Consider the following 18,909-nt stretch of genomic DNA (forward strand, 5'->3'; position numbering starts at 1 on the left):
CCACTCTTCCATTATGGGGACTCCCAATCACAGCCGGATGTGATACAACCTGGATTTGAGCCAGGTACTGTAGTGACACCTCTTGCATTGAGATGCAGTGCCTTAGACCGCTGCGCCACTCGGCACTGCCAAAGTGGAAAGGAGGTCCAGGAAAATAGATATTGTGGAAGCGGCTGAAAGATTTCTCTGCGGAGGACTTGCATGGAGTACTGTCAGAAGCTTTACCACTCTCTCAGGCCCTAGAGTCTGAGAAGGGAGATTTGAAGGAAGGAATAAGTGGGAGTTTTGTTTATGTCAATGTACTATTTTCATTTGGGTGAATTAAATAAGTTAGTTTTCCCTATCAGGTATTGATTTTCTTTTTACCTTGTTTTTTCAACCTGCCCATTTGGTGGCGGCAATACACCTTTTTGGGTTGTCGTCTGCCATAAAACCCACAGAAGAAGCACAGATAGAACAATGAGACAGATTTCACCAGGATGTATAAACGTGAAGCATCCGCTTGGCGTTTCCACTCACTACCAAATATGGAAGTGAGAGGAAGCCCACTGGCCGGCATTGGGAGAAGATGAAACTAAATGGTTTTGACCGAAATTCTGCACATGTTCTCATCGATTAAACATTTGATTTCAATACAGTTTTCTTTTCCCAAAACTAAAATATGTTATGAACAGAGTGGACTAAGTTTTGTAGAAGGAGTGCAAAGGCGCACTGCATTGCGTAGGCGTTTCCTAACGAAAATATGCAGATGAGGCTAAAACGTGCCATTAGGATCTCGCTAGCGCGTGCTTGGCTCTGCCCACTATGACTCATTTTCCATTGAAACGAGAGGCTGTGGTCTATCTTAGTTTATATAAATCTTTGAAGAAGAAAAAGATGAAGATTGTACGTCATCAACACGCGTCTCGACAAGCGGGAGTTTGAGAAGCGGAAGAAGTTTCTAAACAGCCTTTTTCGTGAGTGAATAGCTACTTAACGTTACTAGCATTAATACTTTTCTCGGTTTAAATACATTTTAGATTGCTTTTGATACATTATTTTACATTAATGTTGCCCAGTTTGCTTCGGTAGCTAGCTTGCTGGCTTTGGTGTGTCCATCACTAGCTAGCTCGCTAACGTTACGCCAGCCAGAACGCTAATAGCTAACGGTAGTTGAAAGATGAACGGGCTACACTTGTGTTGTTGATATTGTTGTTGTCCCCCCTCCTCCCCCCTCCCAGTCAGAGCCGTGATGTCTCAGAGGAAGAGAGCATCCACCACACAGAGCTCCCAGAACAAAGGAGTTCGGGTAACTAACAACACAACTACTTCATCTCTCTATACCTACATCATCCCCCCCTCTCCAGCGTCTCTAAAAAAACATCCCTTTCTGATGATGATGCTGGTGTCTTTGTCTCTGTTAGTCCCAGCGTTGGGAGGCGGTGCTTGGTGATGATGAGGATGACCCGTCCTTCACCCAGCCCAGTACGTCGCAGGTGCAGAAGGGTCTGGACAGACTGACACCTGCTCAGGTCGACCTGAAGGTAATACACACACACTCTATCGCTCATATCTCTCTCTCTCTCTCTCATATATCTCTCTCTCACTCATATCTCTCTCTCTCATCTATCTCTTTCCCTAGACAGCTGAGGTTGTCCAGTTCATCTTCGTTAAGGACCAGAAAAAGTTCCCCATCCGCAGAGCAGGTAGGAGCTGATGAAACACTACAACTTCCTTCATGCTCCCTCACTGGGCTCCAACTATTTATGCTTTATAAACAATGTCTTAGCCAGTCGTGCCAACGAAAAGGTACTAATTCAATTAGGGCTGTCCCGACAAAAAAAATAAATCTTTGTCGACCAAGAGTCTGTTATTTCAACCAATCCATTGGTCAAAATGTTAAATATGTATTTTTCCATATGGACACATCCTATGTGTTTTAATCAAATCAACTATATGCACTGAGCTTGTCTGATGTTTTAAGCCCACTGTTTGATTTTTTTATTTAACCTTTATTTAACCAGGAGACTAACCTGAATAAATAAAGGTTACTAGTTTCTGAAGTCCCATTTTATACTTATTTTATCTTTATTTAACCAGGCAAGACAGTTAAGAACAAATTCTTATTTTCAACGGCGGCCTAGGAAGAGTGGGTTAACTGCCTGTTCAGGGGCAGAACGGTAGATTTGTACCCAGATTTGTACCTTGTCGGTTACTAGTCCAACGCTCTAACCACTAGGCTACCCTACCCCGCCCCAACGATTAAAACATTAACACACTGATGACTACAGGGAACGGCAGATTTGTGGCAACAGTTTGGGGAAGGCCCTTTCCTGTTTCAGCATAACAATGCCCCTGTGCACAACGCAAGGTCCATCCAGAAATGGTTTGTCGAGATCGTGTGTGGAAAAACAGTTGACTGGCCTTAGTTAAAGTGGTACATGATCCTAGAGTCAACATAGAAGACAGTCTTAGTTAGTGGTAAATGAGATTGGCCTCTCCGGGCCAGTTCTCAATTGTTTTTTTGGAAGCACAGATTCTCTCTCTCTGTGCTTTGGCTCCAACAATAAGTACCTTGGTCTTGATTTAGTTGATACAGTCTAATAATTTATCCGTGGAGCTAAAACCTGTTTTCTCTTTGTCATCATGGGGTATTGTGTGTAAATTGAGGAAAAAATATATTTTAGTCTATTTTAAAATAAGCCTGAAACTAAACAAAATGTGGAAAAAGTGAAGGGGTCTGAATACTGTACATTACCCCTTGCCAGTGTTATCAGAAAGCAGAGTATTGATTTTCACTGCTACGCAGATGATACCGAACTTTGCATTTCTGTGTAACCAGAGGATTTTAGTTATAGTTATTTTGCCCCCCCTCTAGTTACTGTGTCCTCAGCCTCTAGTTACTATACCCCTAGCCTCTAGTTACTGTGCCCCTAGCCTCGAGTTACTGTGCCCCCAGTCTCGAGTTACTATGCCCCTAGCCTCTAGTTACTATTCTTCTAGTTACTATGCCCCCAGCCTCTAGTTTACTGTGCCCCCAGCCTCTAGTTTACTGTGCCCCCAGCCTCTAGTTTACTGTGCCCCCAGCCTCTAGTTACTGTGCCCCCAGCCTCTAGTTACTGTGCCCACAGCCTCTAGTTACTGTGCCCACCGCCTCTAGTTACTGTGCCCACAGCCTCTAGTTACTGTGCCCACAGCCTCTAGTTACTGTGCCCACAGCCTCTAGTTACTGCGCCCCAGCCTCTAGTTACTGCGCCCCAGCCTCTAGTTACTGCGCCCCCAGCCTCTAGTTACTGCGCCCCCAGCCTCTAGTTACTGCTCCCCCAGCCTCTAGTTACTGCTCCCCCAGCCTCTAGTTACTGCTCCCCCAGCCTCTAGTTACTGCTCCCCCAGCCTCTAGTTACTGCTCCCCCAGCCTCTAGTTACGGTGCGTCCAGCCTCTAGTTACGGTGCGCCCAGCCTCTAGTTACTGTACCCCCAGCCTCTAGTTACGGTGCCCCCAGCCTCTAGTTACTGTGCCCCCAGCCTCTAGTTACTGCGCCCCCAGCCTCTAGTTACTGCGCCCCCAGCCTCTAGTTACTGCTCCCCCAGCCTCTAGTTACTGCTCCCCCAGCCTCTAGTTACTGCTCCCCAGCCTCTAGGTACTGCTCCCCCAGCCTCTAGTTACTGCTCCCCCAGCCTCTAGTTACTGCGCCCCCAGCCTCTAGTTACTGCGCCCCCAGCCTCTAGTTACTGCTCGTCCAGCCTCTAGTTACTGCTCGTCCAGCCTCTAGTTACTGCTCGTCCAGCCTCTAGTTACTGCTCGTCCAGCCTCTAGTTACTGCTCGTTCAGCCTCTAGTTACTGCGCCCCCAGCCTCTAGTTACTGCGCCCCCAGCCTCTAGTTACTGCGCCCCCAGCCTCTAGTTACTGCTCGTCCAGCCTCTAGTTACTGCTCGTCCAGCCTCTAGTTACTGCTCGTCCAGCCTCTAGTTATTATGCCCCCACCCTCTAGTTACTGCTCCCCCGGCCTCTAGTTACTGCTCCCCCGGCCTCTAGGTACTGCTCCCCCGGCCTCTAGGTACTGCTCCCCCGGCCTCTAGGTACTGCTCCCCCAGCCTCTAGTTACTGCGCCCCCAGCCTCTAGTTACTGCGCCCCCAGCCTCTAGTTACTGCGCCCCCAGCCTCTAGTTACTGCTCGTCCAGCCTCTAGTTACTGCTCGTCCAGCCTCTAGTTACTGCTCGTCCAGCCTCTAGTTACTGCTCGTCCAGCCTCTAGTTACTGCTCGTTCAGCCTCTAGTTACTGCGCCCCCAGCCTCTAGTTACTGCGCCCCCAGCCTCTAGTTACTGCGCCCCCAGCCTCTAGTTACTGCTCGTCCAGCCTCTAGTTACTGCTCGTCCAGCCTCTAGTTACTGCTCGTCCAGCCTCTAGTTACTGCTCCCCCGGCCTCTAGTTATTATGCCCCCACCCTCTAGTTACTGCTCCCCCGGCCTCTAGTTACTGCTCCCCCGGCCTCTAGGTACTGCTCCCCCGGCCTCTAGGTACTGCTCCCCCGGCCTCTAGGTACTTCTCCCCCGGCCTCTAGTTACTGCTCCCCCGCCTCTAGTTACTGCTCCCCCGGCCTCTAGTTACTGCTCCCCCGGCCTCTAGTTACTGCTCCCCCGGCCTCTAGTTACTGCTCCCCCGGCCTCTAGTTACTGCTCCCCCGGCCTCTAGTTACTGCACCCCCGGCCTCTAGTTACTGCCCCCACCCTCTAGTTACTGCTCCCCGGCCTCTAGTTACTGCTCCCCCGGCCTCTAGGTACTGCTCCCCGGCCTCTAGGTACTGCTCCCCCGGCCTCTAGGTACTTCTCCCCGGCCTCTAGGTACTGCTCCCCCGGCCTCTAGTTACTGCTCCCCCGGCCTCTAGTTACTGCTCCCCCGGCCTCTAGGTACTGCTCCCCCGGCCTCTATGTACTGCTCCCCCGGCCTCTAGGTACTTCTCCCCCGGCCTCTAGTTACTGCTCCCCCGGCCTCTAGTTACTGCTCCCCCGGCCTCTAGTTACTGCTCCCCCGGCCTCTAGTTACTGCTCCCCCCGGCCTCTAGTTACTGCTCCCCGGCCTCTAGGTACTTCTCCCCCGGCCTCTAGTTACTGCTCCCCCGGCCTCTAGTTACTGCTCCCCCGGCCTCTAGTTACTGCTCCCCCGGCCTCTAGTTACTTCTCCCCCGGCCTCTAGTTACTGCTCCCCTTGAGCTTTGATTTTACTTAGTGTGCTTTTTAGTCGCTCAGTTTTTATTCCTTTGTGTTTGTGTAATGAATATTTAAGTTTTCAATTTGTCGTTTTTATTTGTTTTTGTCCTGTGAAACACATTGTGTTGCATTCCATGTCTGAAATGTGCTGTATAAATAAATCTTGATTTTATCTTCTCTCTCTTCCCGTACCCTCTCTTTTCCCCTCTATTTTCCCCACCTCACTCTCTCTCTCCATCCCCTTCTCTCTTTTCCCCTCTCTCTTTTCCCCTCTATTCTTCCCACCTCGCCCCCCCTCTCCAGACATCGTGAAACATGTTGTGAAGGAGTACAGGAACATCTACCCTGAGATTATAAAGAGGGTGGGATGTGTTTTTGAGACCGTGTTTGGTCTGAAGCTGGTGGAGATCGACTCTAAGAACCACGTCTACATCCTCATCAACAAACTGGAGCAGCTAGAGGGAGAATCTCTCAACATGTAGGTCACTGTGTGGAAAGACAAGAGGGAGAATCTCTCAACATGTAGAAGCACGGTGGCTAGGAAAAACTCCCTAGAAAGGCCAAAACCTAGGAAGAAACCTAGAGTGGAACCAGGCTATGTGGGGTGGCCAGTCCTCTTCTGGCTGTGCCGGGTGGAGATTATAACAGAACATGGCCAAGATTTTCAAATGTTCATATATGACCAGCATGGTCAAATAATAATAATCACAGTAGTTGTCGATGGTGCAACAGGTCAGCACCTCAGGAGTAAATGTCAGTTGGCTTTTCATAGCCGATCGTTAAAAGTATCTCTACCACTCCTGCTGTTTCTAGAGAGTTGAAAACAGCAGGTCTGGGACAGGTAGCACGTCCGGTGAACAGGTCAGGGTTCCATAGCTGCAGGCAGAACAGTTGAACCTGGAGCAGCAGCATGGTCAGGTGGACTGGGGACAGCAAGGAGTCGTCATGCCAGGTGGTCCTGAGGCATGGTCCTAGGGCTCAGGTCCTCCGAGAGAGAGAAAGAAAGAGAGAGAATTAGAGAGAGCATACTTAAATTCACGCACAACACCGGATAAGACAGGAGAAATACTCCACATATAACAGACTGACCCCAGCCCCCCGACACAAACACTACTGCAGCATAAATACTGGAGGCTGAGACAGGAGGTGTTGAGAGACATTGTGGTCCGGCCCAACGATACCCCCGGACAGGGCCAAACTGCTAGGATATAACCCCACCCACTTTGCCAAAGCACACCACTAGAGGGATATCTTCAACCACCAACTTACCATCCTGAGACACAAGGCCGAGTATAGCCCACGAAGATCTCCCCCACTGCACAACCAAAGGGGGGGAGCCAACCCGACAGAAAGATCACGTCAGTGACTCAACCCACTCAAGTGACGCACCCCTCCTTGGGACGGCATGAAAGAGCACCAGTAAGCCAGTGACTCGGCCCCTGTAATAGGGTTTGAGGCAGAGAATCCCAGAGGAGAGAGGGGAACCGGCCAGGCAAAGACAGCAAGGGCGGTTCGTTGTTCCAATGCCTTTCCGTTCACCTTCACACTCCTGGACCAGACTACTCTCAATCATAGGACCTACTGAAGAGATGAGTCTTCAGTGAAGACTTAAAGGTTGAGACCGAGTCTGCGTCTCTCACATGGGTAGGCAGACCATTACACATAAATGGAAAGCCTCCAGCTTTTTGCTTAGAAATTCTAGGGACAATTAGTAGGCCTGCGTCTTGTGACCGTACCGTACGTGTAGGTATGTACGGCAGGACCAAATCGGAAAGATAGTTAAGAGCAAGCCCATGTAATGCTTTGTAGGTTAGCAGTAAAACCTTTGATTCAACGCTTGCCTTAACAGGAAGTCAGTGTAGAGAGGCTAGAACTGAGGTAATATGATCAAATGTATTGGTTCTAGTCAAGATTCTAGCAGCCGTGTTTATCACTAACTGAAGTTTATTTATTGCTTCATCCAGGGAGGTGGAAAGTAGAGTATTGCAGTAGACACAGTGACAAAAGCATGGATACATTTTTCTGCATCATTTTTGGACAAAGTTTTTTGCAATGTTACGTAGATGGAAAAAAGCTGTCCTTGAAACAGTCTTGATATGTTCGTCAAAAGAGAGATCAGGGTCCAGAGTAACGCCGAGGTCCTTCACAGTTTTATTTGAGACGACTGTACAACCATTAAGATTAATTGTCAGATTCAACAGAAGATCTCTTTGTTTATTGGGACCTAGAACTAGCATCTCTGTTTTGTCTGAGTTTAAAAGTAAAACATTTGCCGCCTTCCACTTCCTTCTATCTGAAACACAGTCTTCCAGGTAGGGCAATTTTGGGACTTCACCATGTTTCATCGAAATGTACAACTGTGTGTCGTCCTCATAGCAGTGAAAGTTAACATTATGTTTCCCGAATGATATCACCGAGGTAAAATATATAGTGAAAACAGTAGTGGTCCTAAAACGGAGCCTTGAGGAATACCAGAATTTACAATTGATTTGTCAGAAGACAAATCATCTACAGAGACAAAATGATATCTTTCTGACAGATAAGATCTTAACCAGGCACGAACTTGACCGTGTTGACCAATTTGGGTTTCCAATCTCTCCAAAAGAATGTGGTGATCGATGGTATCAAAAGCAGCACTAAGGTCTAGGAGCACGAGGACAGATGCAGAGCCTCGGTCTGACACCATTAAAAGGTCATTTACCACCTTCACGAGTGCAGTCTCAGTGCTATGATGGAGTCTAAAACCAGACTGAAGCATTTCGTATACATTATTTGTCTTCAGGAAGGCAGTGAGTTGCTACGCAACAGCTTTTTCAAAATGTTTTGAGAGGAATGGGAGTTTCGATATAGGCCAATAGTTTTTGATATTTTCTGGGGCAATGTTTGGCTTTTTCAAGAGGCTTTATTTATTACTGCCACTTTTAGTGAGTTTGGTACACATCCGGTGGACAGAGAGACGTTTATTATGTTCAACATAGGAGGGCCAAGCACAGGAAGCAGCTCTTTCAGTAGTTTAGTTGGAATAGGGTCCAGTATGTAGCTTGAAGGTTTAGAGGCAATGATTATGTTCATCAATGTGTCAAGAGATATAGTACTAAAACACTTGAGTGTCTCCCTTGATCCTCGGTCCTGACAGAGTTGTGCAGACTCAGGACAACTGAGCTTTGGAGGAATACGCAGATTTAAAGAGGAGTCCGTAATTTGCTTTCTAATGACCATGATCTTTTCTTTATGAATTTATCACTGCTGAAATGAAAGCCATCCTCTCTTGGGGAATGTTGTTTTTTGTTAGCTTTGCGACAGTATCAAAAATACATTTTGGATTGTTCTTATTTTCATCCTATTTTTCAAACTTATTGAGGATCGAGCAGCAGTGAGGGCTCTTCGATACTGCACGGTACTGTCTTTCCAAGCTAGTCGGAAGACTTCCAGTCTGGTGTGGAGCCATTTTCTGTATACCAGGGAGCTAGTTTCTTATGAGAAATGTTTTTTGTTTTTAGGGGTGCGACTGCATCTAGGGTATTGCGCAAAGTTAAATTGAGTTCCTCAGTTAGGTGGTTAACTGATGTTTGTACTCTGACGTCCTTGTGTAGGTGGAGGGAGTCTGGAATGACATCAAGGAATCTTTGGGTTGTCTGAGAATTTATAGCATGACTTTTGATGCTCCTTGGTTGGGGTCTGAGCAGATTATTTGATGCGATTGCAAATGTAATAAAATGGTGGTCCGATAGTCCAGGATTATGAGGAAAAACATTAAGATCCACAACATTTATTCCATGGGACAAAACTAGTATGACTGTGACAGAGTAGAGTATGACTGTGACAGAGTAGAGTATGACTGTGACAGAGTAGAGTATGACTGTGACAGAGTAGAGTATGACTGTGACAGAGTAGAGTATGACTGTGACAGTGAGTAGGTCCAGAGACATGTTGGACAAATCCCACTGAATCGATGATGGCTCCGAAAGCCTTCTGGAGTGGGTCTGTGGACTTTTCCATGTGAATATTAAAGTCACCAAACATTAGAATATCTGCCATGACTACTTGGTCCGATTCAGGGAATTCAAGGAACTCAATGAGGAACGCTGTATATGGCCCAGGAGGCCTGCAAACAGTAGCTATAAAAAAAATTGAATGAGTCGGCTGCATAGATTTCATGACTAGAAGCTCAAAATACGTAAATGTCGGTTTTTATTTTGTAAATTTAAATTTGCTATCATAAGTGTTAGCAACACCTCAGCCTTTACGGGATGCACGGGGGATATGGTCACTAGTGTAACCAGGAGGTGAGGCCTCATTTAACACAGTAAATTCATCAGGCTTGAGCCATGTTTCAGTCAGGCCAAACACATCAAGATTATGATCAGTGATTAGTTAATTGACTATAACTGCCTTTGAAGTGAGGGATCTAAGTAGCCCTATTTTGAGATGTGAGGTATCATGATCTTTCAATAATGGCAGTTATGGAGGTCTTTATTCTAGCAAGATGCCACCATCCAAGGCGAACACCGCCGTGTTTAGTTTTGCCAAACCTAGATCAAGGCACAGACACAGTCTCAATGTGTGTGTGTGTGTGTGTGTGTGTGTGTGTGTGTGTGTGTGTGTGTGTGTGTGTGTGTTTTACAGGAGTCCCAGTAATCCAAAGACGGGTCTACTCTTCGTAATCCTCAGCATCGTCTTCATGAAGGGGGGTGTGGTCAAGGAGAGTGAGTGTTCCGTTGGCTTTGTCCTCTTCAAGGAATACCTAGGATAGGATAAGTAATCCTTCTCACCCCCCCCCCCCCCCCCCTTAATGATTTAGATGCACTATTGTAAAGTGGCTGTTCCACTGGATGTCAGAAGGTGAATTCACCAATTTGTAAGTCGCTCTGGATAAGAGCGTCTGCTAAATGACTTAAATGTAAATGTAATGTAAATGTTTGTCCCAATTCTGATACCAGTGTAGCCAATGGGAGGGGGCCACAACTAAAAAAAAAATACATATATTTGCCAACTCTTGTCTGCCCCCCCCCCCCCCACACACACACACTTATTGATGACATCACAGTGTCGTGTGTATGCCCCTTCTCCTCACTGAGATGTCCCATCATGCTTTGTGCTTGTAGGTATGGTGTGGAACACACTGAAGAAGCTGAGAGTTGATCAAGGGTAAGTCTGTGTGGCTGATGATCATAGGCTCCTTCACTGTCCCAGTCCCGTCACCAGGTTTGATCATCCAGCCAGTTGTGGAGTGAGATTAAAGTATGGTCTCCCCCCAGGGAGAGACACGAGATCTTTGGAGACGTGAAGAAGATCGTTACTGATGAGTTTGTCCGTCAGAGGTGAGTCTCTCTCGACCCTGAATGGGTAATATGTGGTGATAGTATGGTAATACATGAGTTGTGAACTCATATACCAGTTCACCTGCAGTGAAACAACTAGGAGGTTGGTTGTATTGTCTGGGTGTGATGGTCTATACCACACCATAGGGCAGTAGTAGGAAGATGAGAACCTGTCTATACCACAGGGCAGTAGTAGGAAGATGAGAACCTGTCTATACCATAGGGCAGTAGTAGGAAGAAGAGAACCTGTCTATACCACACCATAGGGCAGTAGTAGGAAGAAGAGAACCTGTCTATACCACAGGGCAATAGTAGGAAGATGAGAACCTGTCTATACCACACCTCAGGGCAGTAGTAGGAAGATGAGAACCTGTCTATACCACACCTCAGGGCAGTAGTAGGAAGATGAGAACCTGTCTATACCATAGGGCAGTAGTAGGAAGAAGAGAACCTGTCTATACCACACCTCAGGGCAGTAGTAGGAAGAAGAGAACCTGTCTATACCATAGGGCAGTAGTAGGAAGATGAGAACCTGTCTATACCATAGGGCAGTAGTAGGAAGATGAGAACCTGTCTATACCACAGGGCAGTAGTAGGAAGAAGAGAACCTGTCTATACCATAGGGCAGTAGTAGGAAGAAGAGAACCTGTCTATACCACACCATAGGGCAGTAGTAGGAAGAAGATAACCTGTCTATACCACACCATAGGGCAGTAGTAGGAAGATGAGAACCTGTCTATACCACACCACAGGGCAGCAGTAGGAAGAAGAGAACCTGTCTATACCACAGGGCAGTAGTAGGAAGAAGAAAACCTGTCTATACCATAGGGCAGTAGTAGGAAGATGAGAACCTGTCTATACCACACCATAGGGCAGTAGTAGGAAGAAGAGAACCTGTCTATACCACACCATAGGGCAGTAGTAGGAAGATGAGAACCTGTCTATACCACAGGGCAGTAGTAGGAAGAAGAGAACCTGTCTACACCACAGGGCAGTAGTAGGGAGAAGAGAACCTGTCTATACAATAGGGCAGTAGTAGGAAGATGAGAACCTGTCTATACCATAGGGCAGCAGTAGGAAGATGAGAACCTGTCTATACCACACCATAGGGCAGTAGTAGGAAGATGAGAACCTGTCTATACAATAGGGCAGTAGTAGGAAGATGAGAACCTGTCTATACCATAGGGCAGCAGTAGGAAGATGAGAACCTGTCTATACCACACCATAGGGCAGTAGTAGGAAGAAGAGAACCTGTCTATACCACACCATAGGGCAGTAGTAGGAAGATGAGAACCTGTCTATACCACACCACAGGGCAGTAGTAGGAAGATGAGAACCTGTCTATACCACAGGGCAGTAGTAGGAAGATGAGAACCTGTCTATACCACAGGGCAGTAGTAGGAAGAAGAGAACCTGTCTATACCACACCACAGGGCAGTAGTAGGAAGAAGAGAACCTGTCTATACCATAGGGCAGTAGTAGGAAGAAGAGAACCTGTCTATACCACACCACAGGGCAGTAGTAGGAAGAAGAGAACCTGTCTATACCACAGGGCAGTAGTAGGAAGAAGAGAACCTGTCTATACCACACCACAGGGCAGTAGTAGGAAGAAGAGAACCTGTCTATACCACAGGGCAATAGTAGGAAGATGAGAACCTGTCTATACCATAGGGCAGTAGTAGGAAGATGAGAACCTGTCTATACCACACCACAGGGCAGTAGTAGGAAGATGAGAACCTGTCTATACCACACCTCAGGGCAGTAGTAGGAAGATGAGAACCTGTCTATACCACAGGGCAGTAGTAGGAAGATGAGAACCTGTCTATACCACAGGGCAGTAGTAGGAAGATGAGAACCTGTCTATACCACACCACAGGGCAGTAGTAGGAAGATGAGAACCTGTCTATACAATAGGGCAGTAGTAGGAAGAAGAGAACCTGTCTATACCACAGGGCAATAGTAGGAAGATGAGAACCTGTCTATACCATAGGGCAGTAGTAGGAAGAAGAGAACCTGTCTATACCACACCACAGGGCAGTAGTAGGAAGATGAGAACCTGTCTATACCATAGGGCAGTAGTAGGAAGAAGAGAACCTGTCTATACCACACCACAGGGCAGTAGTAGGAAGAAGATAACCTGTCTATACCACAGGGCAGTAGTAGGAAGAAGAGAACCTGTATATACCATAGGGCAGTAGTAGGAAGAAGAGAACCTGTATATACCTCAGGGCAGCAGTAGGAAGATGAGAACCTGTCTATACCACAGGGCAGCAGTAGGAAGATGAGAACCTGTCTATACCACACCACAGGGCAGTAGTAGGAAGATGAGAACCTGTCTATACCATAGGGCAGTAGTAGGAAGAAGAGAACCTGTCTATACCACAGGGCAGTAGTAGGAAGAAGAGAACCTGTATATACCATAGGGCAGTAGTAGGGAGAAGAGAACCTGTCTATACCACACCACAGGGCAGCAGTAGGGAGAAGAGAACCTGTCTATACCACACCACAGGGCAGCAGTAGGGAGAAGAGAACCTGTATATACCACAGGGCAATAGTAGGAAGATGAGAACCTGTTTATACCATAGGGCAGTAGTAGGAAGAAGAGAACCTGTCTATACCACAGGGCAGTAGTAGGAAGATGAGAACCTGTCTATACCACACCACAGGGCAGTAGTAGGAAGATGAGAACCTGTCTATACCACACCACAGGGCAGTAGTAGGAAGATGAGAACCTGTCTATACCACACCACAGGGCAGCAGTAGTGAGAAGAGAACCTGTCTATACCATAGGGCAGTAGTAGGAAGATGAGAACCTGTCTATACCACACCACAGGGCAGCAGTAGGAAGAAGAGAACCTGTCTATACCACACCACAGGGCAGTAGTAGGAAGAAGAGAACCTGTCTATACCACACCATAGGGCAGTAGTAGGAAGAAGAGAACCTGTCTATACCACAGGGCAGTAGTAGGAAGAAGAGAACCTGTCTATACCATAGGGCAGCAGTAGGAAGAAGAGAACCTGTCTATACCATAGGGCAGCAGTAGGAAGATGAGAACCTGTCTATACCACACCACAGGGCAGTGGTAGGAAGAAGATAACCTGTCTATACCACACCACAGGGCAGTAGTAGGAAGAAGAGAACCTGTCTATACCACACCATAGGGCAGTAGTAGGAAGAAGAGAACCTGTCTATACCACAGGGCAGTAGTAGGAAGAAGAGAACCTGTCTATACCACAGGGCAGTAGTAGGAAGATGAGAACCTGTCTATACCACAGGGCAGTAGTAGGAAGATGAGAACCTGTCTATACCACAGGGCAGTAGTAGGAAGATGAGAACCTGTCTATACCACAGGGCAGTAGTAGGAAGAAGAGAACCTGTCTATACCACAGGGCAGTAGTAGGAAGATGAGAACCTGTCTATACCACAGGGCAGTAGTAGGAAGATGAGAACCTGTCTATACCATAGGGCAGTAGTAGGAAGAAGAGAACCTGTCTATACCACACCACAGGGCAGCAGTAGGGAGAAGAGAACCTGTCTATACCACAGGGCAATAGTAGGAAGAAGAGAACCTGTCTATACCACAGGGCAGTAGTAGGAAGAAGAGAACCTGTCTATACTATACCACAGGGCAGTAGTAGGAAGAAGATAACCTGTCTATACCACAGGGCAGTAGTAGGAAGAAGAGAACCTGTCTATACCACAGGACAGTAGTAGGAAGATGAGAACCTGTCTATACCACAGGACAGTAGTAGGAAGATGAGAACCTGTCTATACCATAGGGCAGTAGTAGGAAGATGAGAACCTGTCTATACCACAGGGCAGCAGTAGGAAGAAGAGAACCTGTCTATACCATAGGGCAGCAGTAGGAAGATGAGAACCTGTCTATACCACAGGACAGTAGTAGGAAGATGAGAACCTGTCTATACCACAGGGCAGTAGTAGGAAGAAGAGAACCTGTCTATACCACAGGGCAGTAGTAGGAAGATGAGAACCTGTCTATACCACAGGGCAGCAGTAGGAAGAAGAGAACCTGTCTATACCATAGGGCAGTAGTAGGAAGATGAGAACCTGTCTATACCACAGGGCAGTAGTAGGAAGATGAGAACCTGTCTATACCATAGGGCAGTAGTAGGAAGATGAGAACCTGTCTATACCACACCACAGGGCAGTAGTAGGAAGATGAGAACCTGTCTATACCATAGGGCAGTAGTAGGAAGATGAGAACCTGTCTATACCACACCATAGGGCAGTAGTAGGAAGAAGAGAACCTGTCTATACCATAGGGCAGTAGTAGGAAGAAGAGAACCTGTCTATACCATAGGGCAGTAGTAGGAAGATGGGAACCTGTCTATACCACAGGACAGTAGTAGGAAGATGAGAACCGAGACCACATCACTGTCAGCACCTCCTTCCACTCCACACATTTTAAACGTTATACTACGTGTGTGTGACCAGGGTGTGTGTGACCAGGGTGTGTGTGACCAGGGTGTGTGTGACCAGGGTGTGTGTGACCAGGGTGTGTGTGACCAGGGTGTGTGTGACCAGGGTGTGAGAGAACAGGGTGTGTGTGACCAGGGTGTGAGAGAACAGGGTGTGTGTGACCAGGGTGACATGAGTATCTGTATGATAACCAGAGACCTGTTCTTGGACCTCTCTAGTGTTTCTCTAAATACTTTTTACCTGTCAGTTGAATGGACTAAACCTGTGTGTGTAGGTACCTGGAGTATGTGCGTATCCCACACACAGAGCCGTTGGAGTTTGAGTTCCGTTGGGGTCAGAGGGCGGACATGGAGGTGTCAAAGGTCAAACTACTGGAGTTCATTGGACAGGTGAGACACTGCCGCCCCTCGGTAGCGGTTTGTGTGTTTAGTGCATAGTGAAAGTCTACACACCCACTGCACATTTGGTTGTTGTTCATCACTAGAAGGCAGTTTAAAGGTCTTGTTGTTAGATTGTCAAGCCGATATGAGTCAAATCTATAACTAGGCCCATCAGGAACATTCACTGTCTTAGTAAAGCAACTCCAGTGTATACAGCGCATTTGGAAAGTATTCAGACCCCTTGACATTTTCCACATTTTATTACGTTACAGCCTTATTCTAAAATTGATTAAATTAATCTACATACAATTCCCCATAATGACAAATAGGAAGTAGATTTTTAGAAATTTTAGCAAATGTATTACAAATAAAAAACTGAACTTATTTACGTAAGTATTCAGACCCTTCGCTGTGAGACTTGAAATTGAGCTCAGGTGCATCCTGTTTCCATTGATCATCCTTGAGATGTTTCTACAACTTGATTGGTGTCCACCTGTGGTAAATTCAATTGGATTGGACATGATTTGGAAAGGCACACACCTGTCTATTTATGGTCCCACAGTTGACAGTGCATGTCAGAGCAAAAACCAAACCATGAGGTTGAAGGACTTGTCCGTAGAGATCTGGCACAGATCTGGGGAAGGGTACCAAAACATTTCTGCACCATTGAAGATCCAAGAACACAGTGCCTCCATCATTCTTAAATGAAAGACGTTTGGAACCACCAAGACTCTTCCTCGAGCTGGCCACCCGGCCAAACTGAGCAATCGGGGGGGAAGGGCCTTGGTCAGGGAGGTGACCAAGAAACTGATGGTCACTCTGACAAAGCTCCAGAGTTCCTCTGTGGAGATGGGAGAACCTTCCAGAAGGACAACCATCTCTCCACCAATCAGGTCTTTATGGTAGAGTGGCCAGGAGGAAGCCAGTCCTCAGTAAAAGGCACATGACAGCCTGAATGGAGTTGGCCAAAAGACACCTACAGACTCTCAGACCATAAGAAATAAGATTCTCTGGTCTGATGAATCCAAGATTGAATTCTTTGGCCTGAATGCCAAGTGTCACGTCTGGAGGAAACCTGGCACCATCCTCCCTACTGTGAAGCATGCAAATGTAATATTTCTGTGTATTTTTTACTGTAGACACTACCACTACTATAACCAGTCACTACCACTACTATAACCAGTCACTACCACTACTATAACCAGTCACTCCCACTACTATAACCAGTCACTCCCACTACTATAACCAGTCACTACCACTACTATAACCAGTCACTACCACTACTATAACCAGTCACTACCACTACTATAACCAGTCACTACCACTACTATAACCAGTCACTACCACTACTATAACCAGTCACTACCACTACTATAACCAGTCACTACCACTACTATAACCCGTCACTACCACTACTATAACCCGTCACTACCACTACTATAACCCGTCACTACCACTACTATAACCCGTCACTACCACTACTATAACTATAACCAGTCACTACCACTACTATAACCAGTCACTACCACTACTACTACTATAACCCGTCACTACCACTACTACTACTATAACCAGTCACTACCACTACTATAACTATAACCAGTCACTACCACTACTATAACTATAACCAGTCACTACCACTACTATAACCAGTCACTACCACTACCATTACTATAACCAGTCACTACCATTACTATAACCAGTCACTACCACTACTATAACCAGTCACTACCACTACTATAACCAGTCACTACCACTACTATAACCAGTCACTACCACTACTATAACCAGTCACTGCCACTACTAAACAGCTAGCTACCACACCACATTTTCTTCAGGAAATGTACTTTTCTAATTTTACTAATTTTCTGAAATGAATTTCTTTCACTTTGAAAATGTGGAGTAGATTGTGTAGATCAGTGGGGATTCATTTTTTAGTTTAATCCATTTTTAGATTAAATTAGACATTTTAAGGCAACAGAATGTAAACCTTGCAAAGATGTGTGGACTTTCACTAGGTATTGCAGCTGTGTAACTGAGGTTGCCCTCTCTCCCGTCTGTTAGCTCCATGAACAGGATCCTCAGAGCTGGACTCAGCAGTACAGAGAAGCCACCGCCCCTCCTGCCGCCCCGGCAGTTGTCACCTCTGCTAACACGAGCGCCAGTGTTAGCCAGAGATAGAGGGGGGTTGTGGGAAGTCATTCTGTGTGTTTGTTTAGTGTGTGTTCTACTCCAATCTGTTTCTGTTGGACTGTTCTGTTAGTGAAACAATAACAGTAGAGAATCACACACCGGTTCATTCAGTCATTGTTATATTAATTTAAGGTGACACTGTTTTCATTTGTCAAGTTCAACAATAAAAATGATTTTATACAAATGTTATTTACCCTCAATGTCTCCATCTGTCTTACAGACGGTCCCAATTAGCTCCCCTCGCCTTGGCCCGTAACCTTTTGTTGGTAGATCTGTACGTTGTTAGCAATATCGTAGATGCTCCCCTACTCCCCTGGTTCAACCTGGCCATTCAGATATACACATGGGAGGGTCAAGGGAATTGACTTGCATTTCCTTACTTTTTCACACAGACAATGTGGTCGTGTCTTGGTTACGCATAGTCCCAGTTTATTAGTAGCTGTGGGGTTAATTACTAAGATGCACGATACAACAAGCAGGTACAACCTCAGTCAGTACACCCCAAAACGCTACACCTGTTTGACCCTCTGCCTGTCGTTGTGATCATCCCCCCCTCAACACCCCCCTCACACCTTGTTGCTCTGAGACTTCTGATATTATAAGTAATGTATTTATTGGTATTGTTGTAAAGTATTTATATTTAAAGATTTATTTTCTGGTGTTTATAGTTATAAAAGAAGGCTGAGACAGACTGACAGGATTTGCTTGGAGTCAATTCAGTTTTCAATCCAGGGACCAACATCTTCCCATTGATTTCTATGGGGATTTTTCAACTCATGACCTAAAATGTTAATGACCCAAACCCTGTTTATACCTGGTTCTAACATGCATATTTTGTCCCGATCTTGTCTGTTTGCACTTAGATCAGATAACAATGCATCTTTTAATCGTCTACACTGGTCAAAAAATGTGGGTACAATCAGAATGTGGGCAAGTTAAGGACAAAGGACACATGTTAGCACCAGGTATAAACGGGGCTAGACAGTCACCATCAGTTAGAGCTAGGGTGGGAAAGGAGGTACACCTTTCGGCTCGGGCTTCTCCTGTCCATTTTTGCCCCACCCACTTTACAAAAGAGGACGGGTCCAGCTGATTTAATAATGTCATGTTCTTTAAATGTTGGTTTGCACACCGCATCATTCACCCAGCAAATGTGTTGGAGATGTCAAATCGGTGAGCAGCTGACCTTGAGATCACTGTAATGAAGCCACACCCCCCACTCGCGTTAGGTCAGAAGGAGAAAGTGTAGCTATATAGAAATAATGAAGCTCAAATTAAACATTACACTAAATAATAATTATCATCCTAATGGAGGTGTAGATTACATCTACCATCCTAATGGAGTAGATGACATCTACCATCCTAATGGGGCAGATTACATCTA

The 18,909-nt window shown here is 46.2% G+C and overlaps 1 protein-coding gene across 1 annotated transcript; it reads left to right on the forward strand.

Annotated features, from left to right (window-relative positions):
- Positions 1-851: 851 nt before the first annotated feature.
- On the forward strand, positions 852-17,714 carry ndnl2 (necdin-like 2). Its single transcript, XM_064956144.1, has 10 exons — positions 852-956; positions 1,221-1,288; positions 1,404-1,523; positions 1,622-1,685; positions 5,494-5,668; positions 9,817-9,896; positions 10,296-10,338; positions 10,449-10,511; positions 15,227-15,341; positions 17,397-17,714. Exons 2-10 carry the CDS (start codon positions 1,232-1,234, stop codon positions 17,511-17,513), a joined length of 834 nt encoding a protein of 277 aa, XP_064812216.1. The 5' UTR covers positions 852-956; positions 1,221-1,231; the 3' UTR covers positions 17,514-17,714.
- Positions 17,715-18,909: the final 1,195 nt, after the last annotated feature.

The sequence above is a fragment of the Oncorhynchus masou genome, chromosome 33 (assembly GCF_036934945.1).
Source record: "Oncorhynchus masou masou isolate Uvic2021 chromosome 33, UVic_Omas_1.1, whole genome shotgun sequence".
Taxonomy (NCBI): domain Eukaryota; kingdom Metazoa; phylum Chordata; class Actinopteri; order Salmoniformes; family Salmonidae; genus Oncorhynchus; species Oncorhynchus masou.

Bases quoted from the DNA above. Each gene is read 5' to 3' on its own strand.
- ndnl2 (XM_064956144.1), top strand. From the start codon at position 1,232: ATGTCTCAGAGGAAGAGAGCATCCACCACACAGAGCTCCCAGAACAAA. The intron at 1,686-5,493 runs GTAGGAGCTGAT...CCCCCTCTCCAG, and splicing joins GTTCCCCATCCGCAGAGCAG to ACATCGTGAAACATGTTGTG. The intron at 15,342-17,396 runs GTGAGACACTGC...CCCGTCTGTTAG, and splicing joins TACTGGAGTTCATTGGACAG to CTCCATGAACAGGATCCTCA.